The sequence below is a fragment of the Canis lupus genome, chromosome 22, assembly GCF_011100685.1.
Source record: "Canis lupus familiaris isolate Mischka breed German Shepherd chromosome 22, alternate assembly UU_Cfam_GSD_1.0, whole genome shotgun sequence".
NCBI classification, from domain to species: domain Eukaryota; kingdom Metazoa; phylum Chordata; class Mammalia; order Carnivora; family Canidae; genus Canis; species Canis lupus.
In genome coordinates this window covers 49982771-50000909 of record NC_049243.1, presented here as the reverse complement: position 1 = coordinate 50000909, position 18139 = coordinate 49982771, and the positions used below count along the sequence as shown (strand labels likewise).

Genomic DNA, 18139 nt, shown 5'->3' with positions numbered 1-18139 from the left:
GCTGCCCCCTCCTTGCTTATGCAGCACTCCCTCCCCCCCCCCCCCACCAAATCTAATCACTGGGATCTTTAAAAAGCTTTTGAGCAATTTGCAGTAACTTTACAATTAGGCTAAAATAAATCACAGCTTTCAGTAATGAAGAATTATTCCCATGTTGCCCCTCCCTGCCTCAGACACCACCATCATCACCTCCTTAGTAACTTTTCAAGGGAAGGAATAACTCAAGCAAAACAGCAAGAAAGAAGAGAAGGCTACGATGTAAGGAGACAAAGTGTATAATATTCCATGAAAATAAAAATAAAACCTAACTTATGTCACATTTAAGTTAGAAAATGGGGAGTGAAATATTAGGGGTTTTGGTGTTATGGATGCACCGGTGGAACTTTTTTCTCATTAAAACAACAACAACAGCAATGTGCAACAGTACTTGCCCCATTCTTTGTGATAAAGGTTGTACCTACAACAAAATCATGAAGTTTAAAACTAGTTAAATACTTTACACTCTATTTCCTGTTCTTAGAAAAAATCTCTAACCACCTTTTGTTTTTAAGCCAACAGGGGCATTTAAAAATGAAATATTCTGGCCCATTCTCCTTCTCCTCCTCCCCTTCTTTCTTAAAAAATTGCATTAAATACTGACACAAAAGGTAACTAGTGGAGAAGTTTCAATTAATTTTTTCAAAAGGAGACGATTAAATGTTTCCGGCCTGGTAAAGTGTTCATTTCAGTGAGGTGGTGGGGCTGGGGAGGGGGGTGAAGGAAAAGAAGGGGAAAAAATCACAAAGAGATTGGGGAGGAGATGAAGTAGCAGGGCTCAGCAATTCTTTCAATTCCAGTGCACACCCAATAGTGTGTTGGAAGAATGCACACTGTTCGGGATTTGTGGGAGAATTGTCCCACGACAAAGGAGGCAGAGTCACGCTTGTTATAGTCCAATAAGCCATGCCAGTCAAACAAGAACCCACACTAGCGACAAAAGGCCAGCAAGAGATTCTCACACAAAAGAAAACAAGGAAGCCCATCTTTCAGTTGTGCATCAGGGCTCTGGGTTTTATGCTTCACATAAATACAAACGGAGAGGAAAAAATAAACAGCCCAAAAGACTTCTGTTAACTAGAAATCCTATTTCTATCCAAGGATTTAAAACAGCGAACAGAAGCTGTAGCTGAAGGCTGGGTTGGGTCCTCCCCTCTTAAATGAAGGGTAATAACGGTGATAAACAGGCATTAACATGAAACCAAGAGGGAACAGTGGCTTCAGATTCCATTTCAATCAATTTAAGACACATTCAAATGGGGTAGAGGCCTCAGGGATTGTAACCTACTGTAACGGGTATCTCCTAGCTTCTGAGGGGTGACCCTGGAGAGGAACTCCAGTTTAGAAAGTAAATATGGGTCCTTGAACATGGGGTCTTCAAGAAGACCCCAACATGGAGCTGTCCAGCAGAAAAATAGTGGCAGCTATAGATGTAATTTGAAATTTTTTAGTAGCTACATTAACAGAGTAAAATGAAACAGGGGAGTTTAATTTTAATAATGTTTGTTCAACCCAGTATATCTGAAATATTACCACTTTCAACATGTGATCAATATAAAAATTACCCAGATAATTTACATTCTTTTTTGGGGAGGGGGCTACTAAGGCTTCAAAATCCCATGTGTATTTCACACTTATGGCACATCTCAATTTGGACTTGCCACATTTCAAGTACTCAGTGGCCACATGGGGCAGGCGGCCACTGTGCTGGAAAGTACAGGTTCAATGCATCTACATGCATGAAAAAGGTGAGTAGTAGTTTGCTCCAGTATTACAACTGTTCCGTGTATGGCTACATTTGCAGCCACAGCCTCAGGGATAATCCCAGATCTAGCGTCAAAAGCACCGTCTGCATACCCACGGACATGTCCCAGGCTTTGTGCTTGGAGTGGCACAACTGGCAGGTATTTTATTTGGCAGAGATCTGCAAAATCATAGCAACCTCTAAATAAAATCTAGCCTCCCCCTACTTTAACAGTGAAAACAATCATAGTATAATTAGGCCTATTTCAAAGTTTTCTTAAGTAATTTGAAATGCCAGGTTTTTATTGGCCAAAAAGTCTGTCATGAAACACACACACACCTGTCAGCAATTTAAAAAGGACAGACTAGAGAGCTGGTCAGGAAATAATATCTGTGCTAATTAAAACCACTAGTTAAAAGCTTCCTGTTACTTCCTCTAGTTGCCCTCAGGAGTGACCTTTCCCTCTCCTCTAGGTTCATTTTTTCCTTCGTGGCTAATGTGCTTTCGCTGTCTATGAAGACTGCAAATGAACCTGGCTAAGAGCCATTTACTTCACTGCTCTTTCAGGTGGAGGTTAGGGCCTGGCAGGCTGTGAGAAGTGATCCAGTTCTCAGGCCAGCCTGTTTCCAGGGATTGCTATGTGAGGCTGCTGAGGAGGCGGTTCTGGCCAAACTGCAAGTCTTGAGTAGGGAGCAGAAGCATCATCCCAAGAGCAGAGTTGTTCCTTTGAACACTCTGGGTAAGGCCAGGCTCTCCTTGTGTGAAGGGAACAGTCTCTGGGGCTCCCCTCCCCTTTCCCTCAGTTCCCTTTCTCTCTGCTCCGTGTACACATTTTCAAAATCTGTGACCCCCACATCCTTCCCTTCTGTTACTCTTTCATAGCTGCTCCTGAGACTTTAATTAAAGCAGGACATCAGCTACTCACCCACTGGATTTCTTCAGGACCTTCCACCTTGGGCAGCATCAAGCTAGATGGAAGAACCCGGGACTGCAGAAGGGTCTCCAGGTCCTCTTCGGCTAGACCACTGGATACCGAGTTGACTCTCACACACGTTTCAGTTGGGCCCAGGTCAAAGTCTTCAAGAGTTTCTACTATCCTCAGCCTAGCGTCATTCTGTCAGTGACAATAAAATGTATCTCCTAAGGTTATTTATCATTGAGGGGATATGTTATGTGGATTCAGATTCTGAGCACCAAGACTATATCTACACATTTCCTGTCCAGCAGATAGATGGTATTTGAAATAAGTTGTCCAATCTGATAGACAAGTGATTGATTTCCAGATTTCATTCAAGATAACAGAGATGACAGCAACCATAATGCATACTGGTGCATTTCCAAATAGTTCTGTGCTCTCACCCATTAGCACTGTTTTTCAACTACAAAGGTAAAATAACTGATAGGTAACATTACTTACTTATTTTTTTAAACGATTTTATTTATTTATTCATGAGAGACACACAGAGAGAGGCAGAGACATAGGCAGAGGGAGAAGCAGGCTCCCTGCAGGGGGAGCTTGATGCGGGGCTCAATCCAGGACTGTGGGATCACGATCTGAGCCAAAGGCAGATGCTCAACCACTGAGCCACCCAGGTGCCCTAGGTAACGTTTATTGAGCATTTATTAAGCTCTAAGCATGGTTCTAAGTCCTCTACCTGCATTTTCTCATTTCATAAACATAAGGAACTACATAACATGTGGATAATGGTAGTCTCGTCTGTCAGCATATTCACATTAGGGAAAAAATAAGGATTTGTTTTTCTCTTTCCATATGTGTCATGTTTTTTAGTCACTTAAAATATTTTTGCTACTGAGTTGAATTTTGACATTCAATTAAGCCGCTCACAGGAAAATGACACTCCATAGTACAAAAAAACTCCAATTTATTCAGATGGAAGGTAATAACACCACCAAGAAATCTCTTCATGAAGTGGAGGACAAATACATTTTTTTCCCCTTGGATTTGACAGTCTGTGCTCCATAGTTAAGAAAAGCTGAAAGGTTGAAAGCCTGCTTCAGTATATGAACTATCCCTAGAAAAATTGTATGAAACCAAACATGTTATTTATTGGCTCTGAGTTGGAGTGTTGAAGGTGGGGTAGGGGGTGGGAAGAGAAAGGACACTGAGGAGCTGGGGGTTGGAGTCAAGAGAAAGAAAGCACTTGCGGTCATTACTTCCTGCCAATTTCAGTTTCAAAAACAAATTCCTTCAACTTGCCAAAAGCCCTCAACAAATTCTCATTGTCAGAATGAACACTTATCAAAAGTAGTTTCATTTGGGAAGGGTTTTTATGATACTAATAAAACTTTAAAGCTTCTTACTGCTGACGAATGTGGTTTAAAAAAAAAAGCCTGAACAATATACAGCCATTTGAACAACAATACTTATCTGGGAAATAGCAAGCCAAAGTGGAGACAAAAAGAGAATTATTAGAGCCGATATTGGGTCTAAGTCTAATCAACAAGACAAGCCAGGACAGTAGATTTAAAGCAGACGGATGTAGGTCTACGACCGAGTGGAAACGGGGAAGGCTTCCAAATGTGGTCTGAGTTAAACAGTGTGAGGAAACAGTGGCTTAGAGTTGTCAGGTCAGATGGAAACAGAATACGTAGACCAGTTTAAGACAGCCCTGTGGAGCCCTGATTTACAGAACTCTGACTGCAGATAATTAGGCCAAGCTTAGACAAAAGCAAGAAAGAGCGCACACTAGCTTCTAAAGTGAAGGGCGATGTGGCCAGCAGTGGCTTGATTCCACATCATGCCGTTGGCTATTCCACAGCTATAAAACTCATCTGCTTGCTCTACCATGCCTTCTTGTTATATTCACTAAAGAGGAAAATCCTGAAGGTGAAGGGTGGAAGTGAGCTCAGTATCATGGTTCCAAGAACATCTAGAACTGTGGAGAGAATGCCTTCAGCTCTGGCAGTGCAGGTATTTAGATCCATGGCCTCCGAGAACCTAAAATGTGTTATGCTCTGTGTAGCCCGCACAAGCTACAAACTCAGGATTGCTCCAACTTGTAAATATTTCAGTTTCCAGGATTTCTTTTGATAGCAGGTTGGGCTTGTCAAAGGGTCTCCTGGGACAAAGTAAATAGAAAATGGAAGGGAACTAAACTAGATCATTTAGCCTGAAATGCATTTTAAAACTTGGGTTACTCGAATCATCATATACGCTCTACTTTAATCATCCCGTGTGCTCGAGGTATAGGATCCCTGGCAAAGTCAACTTCCTAAATTGTTCATGTCGGTGTCAAACAAAATCTGACCTCTAAGCTGTTTTGTTATTTCATTTGGATTAGAAAGGGGCTGTTTGTTCAAAGCTCATGTTCTAAACCTGTTTGTGATTTTTATCTAAAGTCAGATTGCCATGGTTTCAGCACATTCCGGTTTACTTAGTAAAATTCAACCTTTGTGAAATTGGCTGCAAATGAAGTACCTAATTCCAATTTTAGGCATAATCTGATTAGTACTTTTCGTGTTATAATAATGAATAGTGAATACTCAGCATTTTGTTAGGCTTTTTTTTTTTCTCAGAATTAAAACAAGCTCTTTCCACTTCATCATTCTGTACCTTTCCAAAAAAAGATGATGGCTTTGGAGGTATATTGCCACACAACACCCTTATTAACAGGCTGCTGCTTGTTGCAATTTACATAAACTAAGTGTGCATCCCTCTGCTATGTATCCCAAAATATCCAACAACTTCACTGAATTTACACCAACCAACAAGTATGTTGATTTTTTTTTTCTTTTTAGTGCTTTAATGGTGAAATATGTTACTGTGCTAGCAAACACACCCATGCCATCTGTTGGGTGAGAGGAAGGCAGTTTCTAAGAACAATTAGGTTTAGTTCTGGGTGCTCAGCTAGAGAGAGCCACAGTCCACCCAGTTGTGAAATGAAAGAAATTCTGTTCATTCTGATCTCTCCCTCCTTCCCTCTCTCCCTCCCTGTCCCTTCTTCCTCTCTCCCTGATACCAATCTCTCTCTCTCACAGCTCTCTCCTTTGCATCACCATACTCCCTTCTCTCTCTCCCTCCCTCTCTCTCTCTCTCTCTCTCTCTCTCTCTCTGGCTCCTGTTTGGCCCTGACTATCCTTCCAATTTTTATCTCATTCGGGGGATCCATAAGACACAGCTTGGCAGACAACTCCTTCTCTGAAGGGCTATATATGATCTGCTGAGATTATTGGGAGGTAATGTTTCCTGGCAAAAGAAGGAAGAGGAAATCAAAGCAAAAAGAGGCCACTCAAAAAAAGACCTTTCTTGGGGGGCGGGGAGGGGGAGGAGTGTCTTATATTCTGATGGCAAGACAGGTTGTTCAAAGTGAAGTTTAGAAGGAACTGCATTCTAAATGTGTTAACACTACAGAACGGCCTTGGTAAGCATTTCTTAATCTATGATGAATTTGTCCCTCTAAAATCTGTCAACCTGGAAAAAACAGAATAATGGCATTAAGGCCTTTCTCAACAGTTCCATTAGATCTTTGCAGAGACTAATTACTGAAGTATGTTCTATAGCATGTCTGATTCCAGAGGCGAACTTTGCAGAAGTCACAAAGAAAGTTGGCACGGATCAGACTCTTCACCCGCCCTGTTCTAAATGAAAAGTGGTGTCACCAAACTTCCCACATTCAATCGATATTTCGTGCCACGGACTGCTCAGTGCAGTGGACCAGTGGCTAATAAACTTGTCCTTCTACATAAGCCACCGTATTATGTGACTCTGTCTGGGCCAGGAACCAAGGCGTGCTATGATTTCAGAGACCCGGTTCTTATCACCTGGGGAAGAGACATGCTCCGGTGACGTAACAGAGCGGATAAATCAACCGTCGCCAAGACCTGCAGACTCCAAAATTAAAGGAGAAAATATGCGTGCAGTTGGTTCAATTGGCACCCATTAAAGCTAATAACTAATCATCCTCGCAAGTTTCTAGCTCAGAATGATCAAATCTGCAAAGAAAACAACATCCGTCCACTTTTACACTCCAGTGGAAGAGGTGGTCCCTCGCGGCAGGGCGGCACAGTCTCGCCATCTGGAGAATAAATCGAGTGTGAAGTACAGTATAGTTTGGGACCAAGCTCCGTGGCGGCAGCTCAGCAGTCAGTTCATTAGTTCCCAACTTCCAGGGATTAGAGCGGCATCAATTCTACTGTCGGATAGGAAGAGACAGACAGGATACAAGATTCAAGGAGGATTGTGACAACCAGGAGGAGCCCCTTGGGTTTATTTATAAAACTACAAAGTATAAACATACCCAAATAAGTGCCTTAAATAATAGCATTATCACAGTTTCATAACATCTGAATTAACACCTTTCCCTTCTTCCACCCCCCACTCAAACCTTGTATGTTAATGTATAGTCCTTTTCAGGGGAAACCACAAGCTCGCCCTTGATGCAACAGGAGCAGTGAGAAAGCCGAGCGGCCGAACCCAGATTTGGTAATTAAGAAATATGAAAGACTTTCTAGACTCCAGGGAGATGCATAATCTTGGTGATTTTTTTAAAATGTGCAATTAATATTTCATCATGCCAAAAGGCAAATTGCCATGCTACATCCTCAAAAACACTAGTGAATTCTATCTTTTCTGAATTTGCCCATCTGATTTCCATTTTATCTAATTTGTAAAATGATGTCACACAGGCATGGGGGTGCAACAAACTTTGGGCAGATGGCCTTGCTATCAGTATCCATGTGAAATTTTTTAAACTTTGAGGTTGTTTGGTTTAAAATACAAAACTTGGAGTGGACTTTTCCATTGGAGGAGCTCGTTTTCCATGTAACTTCTTTTATATATTTATGTTTTTAAAAAAGAAGTGCTTGTGACATAAGATAGGTCATCACTTGTAAACTATGTTACCGTATTTTTCTCATAAAAATGTATATAAATCCCAGAGACTGTTGTAGTGACTACATTGGACAAAGGCTAATAAATTCCTCATTAACTAACAACAACGTGGTAGTGTTTCTTTAGGAAGGTAATAGTGTTGAATTTTCTATTCCAGTGTTTTTTCCACATGAAAAGGAAACCTTGGTTTGCTTGTTTTTGAAAGAAGAAAACTGACAACAATGAATATACCATGAATATACCATGAATTAACTGGTTTAAAATTTCATTCATGGGTAATACCAAAGGTGCAGGTAACAAAAGAAAAAAATAGACAAATTGGACTTCGTGAAAATTAAAAAGCATTTGTACATCAAGAGACTATAAGTAGAGAAAGAAGGCAACCCACAGACAGGGAGAAAATATTTGCAAATCATTTAACTGATAAAGGATTCATATCTAGAATATATACAGATCTCCCTCCTAACACTCAACAACAAAATAAACAACACAATTCAAAACAAAACAAAAAACAACAAAAAAACCCCAACACAATTCAAAAATGGGCAAAACAAACAAACAAAAAACCCCAACACAATTCAAAAACGGGCAAAGGATTTGAATAAACATTTCTCCAAAGAAGATATACTGATGGCCAGTAAGCACATGAAAAGATGCTCAACATCATTGATCACTAGGGAAATGCAAATCACAACTACACTAAGCTACCACTTCACACCCATTAAGATGGCTACTATAAAAAAACAAAAACAAAAAACAGAAAAAAAACAAGTGTTGGTGAGGATGTGGATAAACTGAAACCCTAGTACTCTGCTGATGGGAATGTAAATTATAGCTGCTATAGAAAATGGCATGGCAGTTCCTCAAAAAGTTAAAAATAGAATTACCATATGATCCCGCAATTCCGCTTCTGGGTGCAGGGTCTTACAGAGATTATTTGTGCACCTATGTTTATAGAAGCATTATTCACAATTGCTAAAATGTGGAAGCAATGTAAGTGCCCACTGACAGAAGAATGGATAAGCAAAATGTGTTATGTATGTACAACGAAGTATTATTCAACTTTAAAAAGAGAGGAAATTCTGACATATACTGCATTATGGATGAACCTTTATTTTATTTATTTATTTATTTATTTATTTATTTATTTAATTTATTTTTCCTTTTTTTTTCTTTTAAGATTTTATTTATTTATTGATGAGAGACACAGAGAGGCAGAGACACAGGCAGAGAGAGAGGCAGGCTCTCTGCAGGAAGCCCGATGTGGGACTTGATCCCAGGACCCCGGGATCACACCCTGAGCCAAAGGTAGATGCTCAACCACTGAGCCACCCAGGCATCCCTTTTTTTTATTTTTAAAAATTTTAATTTTTTTCAATATGGATGAACCTTGAGGACATTAGGGTAAGTGAAATACGCCAGTCACAAAAAGACAAATACTGTGTGATTCCACTGCAGTGAGGTACTTAGAGCAGTCAGAAAGTAGAATAGTGGTAGCCGGATACTGGGGGGAGAGGGATTGGGGAGTTAGTGTTTAATGAGCACAGGGTTTCAGTTTTACAAAATGAAGAGTTACAAGGATGGATGGTAGTAGTGGTTGCACAACAGCGTGAATATACCATTAACAACCTAATAGTACACTTAAAAATGGTTAAGATGGTAAATTTTGTTATAGATACAATACACCATAAAAAAAAAGTGAAAAAATTAAAAAAAAAAAAGTGAAAAAATTTTCACTCACTGTTTTATCCCACAACTTCTTATATTCTAGGCACTCTGTTTATTCTGAAAATGTAGATTTGGGTAGAGCAAAGTCTCTGATGTGTTAATTATAAAAGGTACATTAAAACACAAGTTTAGGGACGCCTGGGTGGCTCAGCGGTTGAGCCTCTGCCTTTGGCTCAGGGCGTGATCTCAGAGTCCCGGGATTGAGTCCCACATCAGGCTCCCTGCATGAAGCCTGCTTCTCCCTCTGCCTATGTCTCTGCCTCTCTCTCTCTGTGACTCTCATGAATAAATAAATAAAATCTAAAAAAATAAATAAATAAAACACAAGTTTATGGTGAAATGCCAAATCAGTTTTCATTCAAAGGACTAAGAAGACTCAGGGTGTATGGATAGATAGTTCATAACATGCAATGGGCATTTCTGCCCCTCAGAGATATAATGGAAAAAGAGAAAACTCTACAAGAAACAATACTAGGATACAATAAATCTATGAAAAGAATTTAGTCTGAAGATCTCTGAGCAATTAAAAATATTTTTTAAAGACACTTAAAAATGACTTTAAGTCATATAGGCCTATACGTTCATCAAAATTTATAGAATGTATGCTTAAAGTTTGTGTTTCATTTTATATAAAATTTACCACAAAAGAGCAAAGAGAATGGTAAACAATTTTTGAAATCTGGTTAATGATATACACATTTAAGTATTTAAAGGGAAGTCTATTGCTGTTGTCTGCAACTTATTTTGAAATTAATTAAAAAGTAAATGAATTGACTGATGGATAGAAGGACAGATAGGTGGGTAAGGTTTTACTCTGTAAAACATTAATGGGAGAATATAGGAGGTAGGTTTTTCACTGTACAATTGTTCAACTTTTGTGATGTTTAAAATTTTTATAATACAATTTGAGAAAAAAAAATTTAAATCTGGGATCCCTGGGTGGCGCAGCGGTTTGGCGCCTGCCTTTGGCCCAGGGCGCGATCCTGGAGACCCGGGATCGAATCCCACGTCGGGCTCCCAGTGCATGGAGCCTGCTTCTCCCTCTGCCTGTGTCTCTGCCTCTCTCTCTCTCTCTCTCTGTGTGTGACTATCATAAATAAATAAAAATTTTAAAAAATTTTAAAATCTTTTTTAAAGATTTTAAAGATTTAAAAAATTTATTCATGAGAGTCACAGAGAGAGAGAGAGAGAGAGAGGCAGAGACATATAGGCAGAGGGAGAAGCAGAGTCCCTGCAGAGTCTGATGTAGGACTCGATCCTGGGATTCTAGGATCACACCCTGAGCTGAAGGCAGATGCTCATCTGCTGAGCCACCCAGGCATCCCAAGAAAAAAGAAAATTTCTTAAAGTGCCTCTAAAATGTTGATAATTTTTGGAGCTGATTCATGAATACATGGGGACTCTTGACACTATTCTCTTTACATTTGCATATACAGATCTTCCTCAGCTTATGATGGGGATATGTCCCAATCAATTCATTGACAATAAACTCATTGTCCCAATAAACTCTTAAGTCAATAAATACTGTAAGTGGAAACTGTGTTCAATTCACTTAACCTACTAAATGTCATATTTGAGCCTAGCCTACATGCTCAGAACACTTACACTAGTTTACAACTGGGCAAATCATTTAATACAAAGCCTATTTCATAATAAAGTATTGAACATCTCATGTAATTTACTGAACACTGTACTGAGAGTGAAAACCAGAGTGGTTGTATGGTACAGATAGTTGTCAGTGTATTGGTTGTTTACCTTTGTGATCATGTGGCTGGGTGGGAGCTGTGGCTCCCTGCTGCTGCTCAGCAACATGAGAGAGGATCTTACTGCCTATTGCTAGCCCAGAAAAGATCCAAATTCAAAATTCAAAGTGCAGTTGCTACTGAATGTGTATCACTTTGCACCACTATAAAGTTGAAAAATCCTAAATTGAACCATCATATTAGAATATTTCCACAAAAAATGTTAAAAACTGGTTAAAATGACAACATATGATTTCACTCATATGTGGAATTTTTTAAAAAAGATTTTCTTTATTTATTTTAAAGATTTTATTTATTCATGAGACACAGAAAGAGAGGCAGAGTCACAGGCAGAGGGAGAAGTAGGCTCCATGCTAGGAGCCCGATGTGGGACTCAATTCCAGAAATCTGGGATCATGCCCTGAGCCAAAGCTAGATGCTCAATCGCTGAGCCACCCGGGCGTCCCAAGATTTTATTTATTTGAGAGAGAGAGAGAGAGATCGAGAGGAGCAGAGGGAAAGAGACAAGCTGACTCCATGCTGAGTGTGGAGCCCGACACAGGGCTTGATCCCACAACTCCAAGATCACGACCTTAAAATCAGGAATCAGGAATCAGGAAAATCAAAAATCAGGAATTGGACACTTCACCGACTGAGCCATGCAGGTGCCCCTCATATGTAGAATTTAAGAAATAAAACAAATTAACAAAAAGGAGGCAAAAACAGACTCTTGAACACAGAGACCAAACTGTTGGTCGATGAAGGACACCTGGGTGGCTCAGCAGTTGAGCCTCTGCCTTTGGCCTAGGGCATGATCCCGGGGTCCTAGGATTGAGTCCCGCACTGGGCTCCCTGTGGGGAGCCTGCTTCTCCCTCTGCCGATGTCTCTGCCTCTCTCTCTGTGTCTCTCATTAATAAATAAAATCTTTTTTTTTTTTTTTAAAGATTTTATTTATTTATTCATGATAGTCACAGAGAGAGAGAGAGAGAGGCAGAGACACAGGCAGAGGGAGGAGCAGGCTCCATGCACCGGGAGCCCGATGTGGGATTCGATCCCGGGTCTCTAGGATCGCGCCCTGGGCCAAAGGCAGGCGCCAAACCGCTGCGCCACCCAGGGATCCCCAATAAATAAAATCTTAAAAAAAAAAAAAGTACCTCATTGAGCACTGAGTAATGTATAGAACTGTTGAATCATTTTATTGCACACCTGAAATTTATACGACACTGTATGTTAATTATACTTCAATTAAAAAAACAAGTTAAGGGATCCCTGGGTGGTGCAGCGGTTTGGTGCCTGCCTTTGGCCCAGGGCGCGATCCTGGTACCCGGGATCGAATCCCACGTCGGGCTCCTGGTGCATGGAGCCTGCTTCTCCCTCTGCCTGTGTCTCTGCCTCTCTCTCTCTCTGTGACTATCATAAATAAATTAAAAAAAAAAAAAAACAAGTTAAAAAAAAACAAGTTAATGACAAGTGAACTTCATCTTGTTATTTGTGGGAAATAATTTGGGGGAGATTATTTTTTGGCTTGTGATTTTTTTGGCTAACAGCTTTATTGACATAAAGCTCAAATAAAATAATACACCCATTTTGAGTGTACAATTGAATGAATGTTAGTATATTCATGGTGCAACCACTGCCATCGATTTTAGAATATTTTTGTCATCCTAAAAGGAAACCTCATACTCTTTAGCAATTACTCCCAGGTCTACACAACCACTAATCTATCTTGTTCTCTGTAGATCTGCTTATTCTGGACGTTCATATAAATGGAATCTTGCAATATGTGATCTTTTGTGACTGGTTTCTTGCTTAGTACAATGTTTCAAGGTTCATCATGTTGTAGCATGTATTAGTATTTTCTTCTTTATTGCCAAATAATATTCCATTGTATGAATATACCACATTAAGTTAATCTACTATCAGTTAATGAACATTTGGTTTGTTTGGCCTTTTGGCTGCTAGGAAAAATTCTGCTATGAAAATTCATATACAAGTTTTTGTATGGTTATCTGTTTTCATTTCTCTTGAGTACTATCTAGGAAAAAGTAGAATTGCTGGGTCATAAAGTAATTCTTTGTTTAATCTTCTGACAAACTATTAACTGTTTCCGGAGTGGCTGTGTCAATTTATATTCTGACCAACAGTATATGAAGGTTCCAATTACTCTCATCCCCACCAACACTTGTTATGATCTTTTTGATTACAGTCATCCTAGTGGGTGTGAAGTGGTCTCTCACCATGCTCATTTTGGTTTTGATTTGCATTTCCCTGATGACTAATGATGTTGAGTATCTTTTCATGTGCTTATTAGCCCATTTTATTTTATTTTTTAAAAAAGATTTTATTTATTCATGAGAGACACACAGAGAAAGGCAGAGACATAGGCAGAGGGAGAAGCAGACTCCCTGCAAGGAGCCCAATGCAGGACTTGATCCCAGGACCCAGGATCACGACCTGAGCCAAAAGCAGATGCTCAACTACTGAGCCACCCAGCTTTGCCATTATTAGCCAATTTCATATCTTCTTTCGAGAAAGGTCTAGTTTGAATCCTTTGCCCATTTAAAAAAGTATGGTAAAATACATACAATACAAAATTTTCCATCTTAGCCACTTGGAGGGAAGGGGCAGAGGGAGAGGGAGAGAGAGAATCCCAAGCAGACCCTGAGGTAAGTGAGAAGCCCCATGCAGGGCTCCATCTCACAACTCTGAGATCATGACCTGAGCCAAAATCAAGAGTCAGATGCTTACCCAACTGAGCCACTCAGGTCCCCATTTTAACCATTTTAAGTGTACCATTTGATGGTCTTAATTATATTCATCAATGTTGTGCAACCATCATGATTACCTATATCCAAAACTTTTTAATCATTCCAAACAGAAACTCTAAGCATTAAGTAATAATTTTAATTCCTGTCTACCTCCAGACATGGTAACCTCTAATTTACTTTCTGTATCCATTCTTTTGGGTATATATCTAGGAGAAGAACTGCTGAGTCTTATCCATCACCTTTACCCACTCTACTCCTCTCTTACTTTGCCTTTCCCCACCTGCTTCTCATGGATTTGCTTCAACTGTATATGACAGTTTTTTTTTTAAAGAATCTTGCCAGGCACCCCTATGGGCCTCTGAGGGGCCAAACTCACAGGCAATGGGGAGCTAGTGCTGAGAAGATGTCCCTCGTGGGCACAGCTGCCTATGCTTTCTTCATTTCTTGTTAACTTTGACTTAGCATTGTGGCTTTGAGGTACACTTTGCACATCACCTTTTCAAAAGACAAAAAGTATTTACCTACTAAAGGCATGTATTGCATTTCCCCATGTGAATAATAACTGCCATGCTCACATGTGTTTATGGAGCTCTGGAGTCCTCCTACTCTTACTATTTTCTTTGTTCTCACTCATCACTTGTTCTCACAGCCTCAGAGGGGCAATGGTATAACTTCTGGTTTCTAGCAAGGAAGCAGAGGCACAAGAAGCCATGAGACTTGTTCTAGGCAGGACAATGTGAGTGGAGGAACAGGGTGCTAGCAGGGGGCCACTAGCCATGTCTAGATGATGTGAAGGATCCAGAGGAAAACTAGACAACACCACCACTAGTTAGGTATTTTATGTACTTAAGGCCAAACATCCCTAGATACTTGAAAACACTTAGATAACTGATAGGATTTGTCCTTTTCTTTAAGAACATTTGTGATTCTGAAAAGAAAATTTCCTGAATACTATCCCCAGATTGTTTAATGTTTTTGGTCTGCTGCATTTAAAATTTTTTAACCAGTACGAGAGGGATCAATCAAATGCTATCCACTGTGCTGGGAACAGGTGTAGAGGGATAGGGAAAAATATATAAATAACTTTATATTGATATATAAATCAACAGAGGACTGTGTCATCTAGTTGTGGCAATGAAAGATCTATAGAATGAGAAGTGAAATAGTTCAAGTGGATGGAACAGACAATAGGACTGTGGGACTTAGAAATAGGAGAGGGCACTTCAGGCTCAGTTAGGAGGCAGTAGAGTTGGGGATTTCTGGAGGTGCATAGGGGCTAGCACCCAGCAAAGAGCCAGTAAAGGGCAGAGGGCAGAGGGCAGAGGCAGGAATAGTGAATGAATTAAGAGGCAGATGGTCAATACATATGAGGTGAGGTAGGGAAGGTTCTGGCACCAGGAGACAGAAAGACAAGAGCTTCCCAGATGGGCAGGAGTCAGCCCCAATTTAGGAATACAAGGGTTGAAGCCTTATATTTCCCCCCTCATGGAGGGAGAAGACAGTTTTGGGGGTGGTGGGACAAGAATTGCAGTTCACTTGAGATAGTACTCTCCATAGTGGAAGCTGCTGGTGCACAGCCCTGGACTGGGAGAAGGTCTATCCCTTGAGTGCCAAGTGGAGAAGCTCCCTGCTTGAGCCTGCTCTGCCCGTGGGCAACTTCTCCATTGCGGGAGCGAGCGTGAAGCATGCTTTTATCATCAGAGGGCCTCTAGTCCTAAAGCTACTCAATTTTGTCTTTGGAATGGGTGCTTTTTTGTTTTTCCTTTTTTCTACATGGGTCTCTGATCTGGGATTCAGTGTCCAGTATAGGTACACTACAGTGAATTTTCTCTTCTGAAAAAGAAATGTAAAGTACACATAGAGTGAGAACGAGGCCCACCTCCCTCCCTTTTGCCTTCTAATTGGTCTCCCTCTGCCCTGAGAATGGCGAAGGTGGCTCCATTCCCACCTGGTGCAAAGCACAGCCCCAAGCAAAGCTGCCCTCTTCCTCTCAACTTGCTAGATTTCTGTTTCTCGACTTCTCTGGGTTACAGAAGGTAATTAACTGTTTGGGTTTTAAAGCCCTCCTGCTGGGTTGCAGTCTGTGTGGGAGAATAAAAGTAAACAAGCGAAAGGGAATAGTGTCATCAAAGGACTCTGTACCTACCTTTCTTCATTATAAGGATGCAAATACTGCCATTTGCCACAGGTGCCATAGACTACCCACCCACGCAGGGCAGGGTCTGTGGGCCTTTTATTCCTTTTTAACGGTAAGTCAAGAGTGATTGGGTCATCATGTAATGAGGCAGCTCTGCCATGGTTTCAAGGATGCTTCAGATAATAGCCATGTCACCTGGCCTGGCCTGAGCAGTTCTAGTGTGATGCTCACAACTGTTGTGGCTGATGACTTCCTAAGATATATTGCTAGGGGATCCCTGGGTGGATCAGTGGTTTGGCGCCTGCCTTTGGTCCAGGGTGCGATCCTGGAGTCCCGGGATCGAGTCCTGCATGGAGCTCTCGGCATGGAGCCTGCTTCTCCTTCTGCCTGTGTCTCTGCCTCTCTCTCTCTCTCTCTGTCTATCATGAATGAATAAATAAAATCTTAAAAAAAAAGATATATTGCTAGCAACTAATCCAAACTGTCCCATAATCTCAGTAGGAAGAACCAATTTTCTTAGAAAGCCAAAGCTTCCCTTCTATGTGGGGAAGCATCTGTTTGCTGGCCTGTCACAATTTTGGAGGCGAATCAGGCCAACTTCTTCCCAAGGCCGCATTAAGGTGGGTTCCACAGGAGCTCTGCTGCGACCACGGTGCTGCTGGGAAATTCCTGTCCATGTGCCAACTGCTTCTACAACACTTCTCTAAGGTGCTGACACAAAGAATCTTGTCTCTGTAAGTAGGAGGTTATAAAAGCTTACAGATAGAAGGATAAATGTCTAATAATAAGGCACAAACAGCCACGCAATTCAACAAACCAAAATAATGGGCATTTCAGCTAGTTGTAGGCACAAGGCCTTGACTTCACATTTTGGGAAAGAAGCTTTACTCTGTGGAAGAACAGCATCCCAAGCAGGATTCTTAATTAGTCTTCCTGGCAGCCATGAATGAAGAAATCGAGTAACTGAATAAGCTCTGTGATAGCAGAAATCGAATATGAAGAAGTATTTCTTACAGTAAGCTAAACTGGATTATTATTCCCACAAACTACTTTTAATGTAGTTGAGGCTTTAAAATGAAAAGGAATTTTAAAATCCCTTGCATATGACCAGTCGGTTCTATCTTTGTAGATTTTGATTTCTATTGCTCAAATAAATACCCATGCTTCATTTTATAGTAGGTAATCATATCTTTTTCTTTTTTTAAAGATTTATTTATTTATTTATTTATTTATTTATTTATTTATTTATTTATGATAGACATAGAGAGAGAGAGAGAGGCAGAGACACAGGAGGAGGGAGAAGCAGGCTCCATGCCGGAAGCCCGACGTGGGACTCGATCCCGGGACTCCAGGATCACGCCCTGCGCCGAAGGCAGGCGCTAAACCGCTGAGCCACCCAGGGATCCCCTCATATCTTTTTCTTTTATTTTTAAAGATTTTATTTATTTACTTGACACAGAGAGAGAGAAAAGAGAGAGAGCACAAGCAGGGGGAGTGGCAGAGGGATGGGGAGAAACAGGCTCTCCTCTGAGCAGGGAGCCCAACATCATGACCTGAGCCAAAGGCAGAGGCTTAACCAACTGATCCACCCAGGTGCCTCTATTTTTCATGGTTCATTGTTGATCTCGTTTGTCTTGCTTCCTAATTATTTCCCAAAGAAAGTGGTCATTAAAAAGGCTTTGTTTCTTTTAGGTGGCAAATTCATAGGTATTTTATTATTATTATTATTTTTATTTTTTAAAGATTTATTTATTTATTTATTTGAGAGAGAGAGAGAGAGAGTGATTCGGGGGAGAGGCAGAGGGAGAGAATCTTTAAGCAGACTCCCTGCTGAGCATGAAGCAGGACATGGGGTTTGATCCTACGACCTATGAGATCATGACCTGAACTGAAACCAAGTCTACTGCTCAACTGACTCAGCCACTCAGGCGCCTCTAATTATTTTTTTCTAAGATTTTATTTTTAAGTAGTCTCTACACCCAATATGAAGCTTGAACTCACAACTCTGAGATCAAGAGACACATGCTCCACCAACTGAGCCAGCCAGGTACCCCAAAATTTATAGGTATCTGAAAGAGAACTTCTCTATCCTATTCTTGACATTTTATTTAATTCTAAAATCAACAAGGAAA

General features: G+C 40.6%; 1 protein-coding gene and 1 long non-coding RNA gene across 10 annotated transcripts in view; one reads left to right on the top strand and one right to left on the bottom strand.

The window, feature by feature from the left end:
• The window catches only part of LOC102154680, a 92952-nt gene extending 85217 nt beyond the window's left edge, over nt 1-7735 (top strand). The window contains exon 3 of the long non-coding RNA XR_005376522.1: nt 2663-7735. This is a non-coding gene — a long non-coding RNA (uncharacterized LOC102154680). The remainder of the gene's footprint in view (nt 1-2662) is intronic.
• Nucleotides 1-18139, bottom strand: part of CLYBL (citramalyl-CoA lyase) — a 298522-nt gene that overhangs the window by 69684 nt on the left and 210699 nt on the right. For all 9 annotated transcript variants that reach the window (XR_005376521.1, XM_038569953.1, XM_038569951.1 and 6 more), the window contains exon 3: nt 2706-2894. Coding sequence is in view for 8 of the 9 variants with exons in the window: in XM_038569953.1 (XP_038425881.1) it covers nt 2706-2894 (189 nt within the window). In the remaining variant the exon portion in view is untranslated. The remainder of the gene's footprint in view (nt 1-2705; nt 2895-18139) is intronic.